At 43.4% G+C, this 5,726-nt stretch overlaps 1 protein-coding gene across 1 annotated transcript in view; it reads left to right on the top strand. All coding sequences in view use genetic code 11, as the record gives it.

Moving 5' to 3' along the window:
* EGR_10627 (hypothetical protein) overlaps window positions 1–5,726 on the top strand; it is a gene marked incomplete at both ends in the record, with an annotated part of 13,017 nt that overhangs the window by 6,772 nt on the left and 519 nt on the right. Inside the window, 4 exons of the mRNA XM_024499876.1 lie at window positions 2,177–2,265; window positions 2,354–2,543; window positions 3,132–3,167; window positions 4,905–5,045. Of these exons, the coding sequence (XP_024345713.1) occupies window positions 2,177–2,265; window positions 2,354–2,543; window positions 3,132–3,167; window positions 4,905–5,045 (456 nt within the window). The remainder of the gene's footprint in view (window positions 1–2,176; window positions 2,266–2,353; window positions 2,544–3,131; window positions 3,168–4,904; window positions 5,046–5,726) is intronic.

Raw genomic sequence — 5,726 nt, 5'->3', positions numbered from 1 at the left:
CATTTGCGAAGTATTAGGCCAAGTGGCATGGAATTACTGAGGCGGTATGAGTAGTAGTAGCAGTGGGGTGATTGGAAGGGGTGGTGGGGGTAGCAGAGGTGAGCATTTCATAACGTAGAAGAAGTAAAGGAGAGAGTCTTCACACAGTAGATGCAGCTACGCCTGTAGTAGGTTTACAGTTTCAGTTCAATGAATAGCTGTGAGTGTCGACGTATGCTTGACCTCATCTGCATTACCAGGTGAAGGTGGTACACAAAAACATGCGTGAAATGTGACATGAGGACATAAAAGTGCTTTCAGAGCCTTTCTGCCAAAATAGAGATAAATGGGCTTGTGGTGGGTTGTTGATGGATTCCAGTGTGCTGCTTCCAAGCGCTTGCGGTTGGGTAGCCAAGTCATTTTGTTTGATGCCATCCAACACTGTCGCCTCCTCTGCTGGAGACGTGCACGAAAAATGTGAGAACATCCGCCCACTTGAGCAGATGTTAGAACTCTCCATGACCCAGGTGGAAGCAGGCAGTTAATTGGAATATAAGGAATCAAGCTAATGCCTGATAAGGGTCGAATTCAAATTCCGTGCCACCATTCACCGAACCCTCAATGTGTTTAGATTAAGATTGTGTCCATTAGTGGAACATTAGGCCAGGTGTCTTGGAATTGATGAGGCGGTATGAGTGGTAGTAGAATTTGCAGCAGTAGCAATAGTAGTTGTAGTTGCAGGGTGATTGAAATGTGTGGTGGGTGTAGCAGAGATGAGCATTCCATAATGTTGAAGAAGTAAAGGAGAGAGTCTTCACGCAGTGGAAGCAGCTACGCCTACAGTAGATTTGCAGTCTCACTTCAGCAAAGAGCCGCGTGTGTGCTACTTATAACAGTAGCAGCAGCTACAACAACAAGAAGGGTGTGTAGACAGGGAGAGAGGACTTTGAGTAGGGACACCTTACACACAATGGCCAGCGTTCAGGTGACACAAATGTCAACCTCATGTTTCGGGATGTGAATTTGCATTGCGTTATCCATCAGTTGTGTTTTGGCACGTCGTTGATAAGAAGCGTTGCAGTTGGATATGCAAACGCTTGGATGGCCCCTTAGTTCATGCGTGCAGTGCACTCATGAAGAAGTGGATTTGTGGGTCAAGTAGAGGGCACTTCATTGGCTGATAATTTGGAAGGCGTTCGTATAAATGCTGTGGCATTGTGAATGCGACGACTCTTTGTGTTGATGGCGGTGCTTTACTTCTGTCTCATATTGTTTGCCTTCTCCACTCTTGTTCAGGAAGGGAATGGAGCACGGAGTAAGTTGGCTTCTTATAACTGACTCTCATTAGCATATGCAGATTAGCGTTTGACATACAGCAGCATTTGTTACACCCGTTCATTCCTTTCAAACTTTTCATGCTTCGCATTTAACCCTGGTATAATTAATTGCACTTAAGCTCATGTGCACACTTTGTGGCCCTTTTACTTCTGCACGATATTTCCTACCGCCACTTGAAAGAGCATGATGTGACTAAGGCGATTGGTACCTTGAACCGTAGATCACAAGTCCATTGAACCTCATGCCCCTAGAATCGACAGGTTGATTTGGCTTTGTCATGTTTGCTGGGTAAAGTGAATAGAAAGGGTGGGTACAAATGCACGAAGGTTCGGACACGGAACTGCTCTGCTAGTTATGGGAGACGTTGACTCCTCAGTCAGAAGGTAAGAGTGGAGTGTGCAATTGTGAAGGAGAAAGTAGGTTGTCGAATTTGGGTACGCATTCAGAAAGATCAACCATATGACTTCAACAAAGTATTAGTAGCCTGCTCATACGCATCACGATTTCCTGTGCATCTGCTGCCATTGCTGACTTCAGTTATTGGACGCACCTACCACTGACTCCACAATGTCATCCACAAGTGTAGGCTATACCGTTGGCCGTCAAGTGCAAGTTTGCTTGACATATGCGTATGATCATGCTGGCATTGGCATGGATGCGAGTCCTTACCTCTCCTCTCGCCACTTCGTCTCCTTATTGCATTGCAAATGAGGGGACTCTTGATATGGAGGCCAAAACAAGTAAAAATTGCTACTTTGATTCGCATAAAGTATTTGCCTTAAACATTGACAACAAAAAACAAGCGGTATAGTTAGGTGTGCTCGGTTTGTTATTATCATTATTAACCCCCATCTTAAAGGCAAACCTAGTGACATTCTTTTCTCAGTTAACACCGATTTTGTGACGTTGGCTGGAAAATGCTTTGAATATGTTTGCAGCCTGCCTAATGTACAATGCTGTTCAAAGCATTAAATGGGATGTATTTAATCATACTAGTCTTCAAATAAGTTGACATCCAAATAATTTGTTTGCAAAGCAAATTAAGGCAAGTGCAACACCAATTTCTAAACGTGATCACACTATTAAAAAAAAGGAAAAAGTCAAAACCGGAAATATCATTTTCAGTGGATTGCTGCCCAGCACCAATTACAAATTGATCATAAAGGCACTTCGAAATAGTATTTTTTCCTTACGAAGCAAAACTAAGTTTGAAACAGGGTCAACTGGTAAGTCCAATTCGTCTCAAATCCATTGCATTCCATTGCATGCGTTCAGGCCTAAGATGAAAAGATGGCTTGAACTTGACAGCCTAGGTAGAGGTAAAGGACCTGCGCAGCTTTAATTCGTGTTGCAGCGTCTTACACAACACACAATGCCGTCAAGTTGAAAAGTCATTGCACCGCCACTTGGGAATGCCTTATCAATCCCATCTCACTAAGTGTTTGTCAGCACGTTAGCCCAGCGAAATAGTCACTTAAAGGACAAAAAATAAGCTGGGGTGAAGTAAACCCACTAACTCGTCTCGGTGAGATGCTTAAGCTTGCCATTTAAGCTGTGCATTCACATGAAAACGTGAAAAAACAGGATCATTTAAGTTGAAAGTCTGAACATGAGGAGTCAGTAATCCTCATGCGTGGTGGACCGAGTATTTGAATGATTGCAACTTGAGGGTCAACCACAGTGAAGTTCTCTTCCCTACTATTACCAATACCACCACTGGCACGACGTCAGGCGTAAATGCTTCACATTCCGTGGGATGAGCGAAACAGACTGCCTGCACCTTGCTTAATGTACAATGTCTTATTTTTTTTCAGATGGTGGCGGAAATACCCCTACAACAGGGACGAGTGGTAAGATGAATTTGTTGTAGATGCGTTGGCACTGGTTGCTTGCATTTATACACAAACTTGAATAAAAATGATCATTTAAGTCGAAAGTCCGAACATGGGGAGTCAGGGATCCTCAGGAGTGGTGGGCTGAGCATTTCAAATACTGCATCTTGGGGGCAATCAGAGTGAAGTTCCCTTTCCTCCTACCTCTGGCATGAAGTTGGGTGGAAATGCTTCACATTCTATTGGGTACTTGAAACAAAGTGCTTGCACCATGCTTAATGTAAAATGTCTTATTTAGTTTCAGAAAGTAGAAAAATGATCACTACTACAAAGCCGACAAGTGTAATTTGTCGCGGATGCATTGCCCATTGTTTCTTGCATTCACACACAAAACTAACATGAACGATCATTCAAGTTAAAAGTCCTAACATGAGGAGTGAGTAATCCGCCTTCGTCGTAGGCCAAGCATTTAAAATATTGCATCTTGAGGGCAACCACATCAAAGTTCTCTTCCCTACAACTGCTTTTACTGCTTCCACTGGTGTGAAGTTAAGCGGAAATGCTTCACATTCCATTGGATGAGAGAAAAGGAACGTGCCTACTCTGCATTGCCTTATTTTGCTTTGAAGGTGACAAATCTACCACTACAACAGTGTCAACTGGTAAGTTTAATTTCTTTCACATGCATTGCCTCTTGTCGCTTGTATTCAAAGCTCAGTTAATAGGATCCAAGCATTAGGGAGTACAGATTGACGTAAAAATAATCACAGCCTCTGCTCGTTTCACAGTGGCTTGGAAATGATGACTCCTAACCGTATTGCCATGTCCCGTGTCATAGCATGAGGGAATACGTTGAGCACACCACGATGAGGGAGTCGTCAATACTCGTCATTGCACAGATTACGCATGAGCCATGTCCGTCTCCTTTGCAACATTGTTAAAAGCATTCTTTTTCCGTAGAAGGGAAAGGAGGTGCTGCCACGTCTGGCGCACCTGCCTTGACTTCCACAATCTCTGCAGTCCTGCTTGCGTATGTGGCGGAGATCCTTGCTTGAACTCTTCCGTAAGTCAGTGCACATTGCCCACCCTTTCAACTGTAGGCTTCAGATCTGGCGTTTAACGAGGCAATCATTTCCGCTGTAGGTGTGCACGGAGCAAGCATTGCATCAGTCACCAAACATTCATACTAACCTTACAATAATGTGATTTCTCGTAATGAATGCCTTTTGATTGACAAATACAAGACTTTGTTAATGCTTAATATGCTTTTGCAATTTTTGCCATTCAATTTCGGTGGTTGGGAAGTGGGCGTACTGCTGTGAACGAAATGGGGCACAACTTTTGAACTGAAGTTGCTTCAAGACATGTACAGGCTTGTGTCTTCCTTACAAATGTGGTCCAATTCTTGCAAAACGCTTCAATTCTACCCAAAAGGCTGAAGCACCGCTGAAGTCAGTGTTTCCACTAACCTGACTGTCTGGCCACTACGTGCAATGAGAATGAATTGTGCAGTCATATGGTAAAAGTTGATGTGCGGTTGAGGGTGTGGGTCACTTCAAATAATCTTGTCGTGTCATCGTGTGACACGCATTGAAACAAAACAATTTGGTGTGGCTACATGAAGCTGGTAATGCAGAATTTGAGGTTACTCAGGCAATTTTTGGCAAATTTACTTGTCTCTTTATAATGTCAAACAATAAATTGCTCTGCATGCCATCACGGCTTGCGCATTAAAATCACCCTTTGTTCCCAAAGTATTCATATATTTGCAAACTTTATTTGACGCTGTACAAATGTCAGGAAGGATGGAATTATGTGTTCACGAATGTGGGACATTGCAGGACTCAAGCAGGCAGGCATTATACATTGACCACATGAAAGAACCTCCTGCAAAGCGTGAGTGGATTGAGGGTGTAGGGGGAAGAGATCACAGCGTCGCTTTGCATTCGTCAACATTTTCCTTCGTTTTCCTGTCCTTGCATTACATCTCGACTTAAGTGGAGTGGTGGACTTGATGAGGTTACCGCAGTGCAAGAAAAGCATCACCCAGCCACAATGGTTGCATTTTAATTTAGCAAAATCCTAGCTGATGAGCAACTGCTTCATGATACGGTAGTCAACTAATGATAAACCTCCACGGAGCCTCATGGTAATGAAGGACGTGCTTGAATGGAGAGCCAGTTGAAATGGGAAGTTGTATTGTCAATAAGAATTTGAGAGGAAATTGCGGCCTGTGAAATTAGTTCAGCCTCTGCATTTGGAGCGTGAATATGTTGGCGCTGCACAGGCGACTTGTATTGAAAGAGTAAATATTGTTCTGAAAGGATACTCTTGGCTATTTCTTACTGAGAAAATTCTGTTCCCTCAAAACCCATCATCGGCAACACCGATATTCTGATGCGACTGGTATTAGACTGTGTTACATAAAGGGAACTAGACTGAGGGAGTGCGTCGAGCAAGAGAAGGTTCTTCCACTGGTACTTCCTTGCGCATAAGTTCATTCCTTTCTTTACTGTGGTTATCGTGCAATAATCCTGCAATTCAGACAGATATTTCACTGACACTCGAATTACTCTG

This window comes from Echinococcus granulosus, assembly GCF_000524195.1.
Source record: "Echinococcus granulosus chromosome Unknown EG_S00243, whole genome shotgun sequence".
In the NCBI taxonomy this organism is placed as follows: Eukaryota; Metazoa; Platyhelminthes; class Cestoda; order Cyclophyllidea; family Taeniidae; genus Echinococcus; species Echinococcus granulosus.
This window is presented reverse-complemented; position numbering and strand designations above follow the sequence as displayed.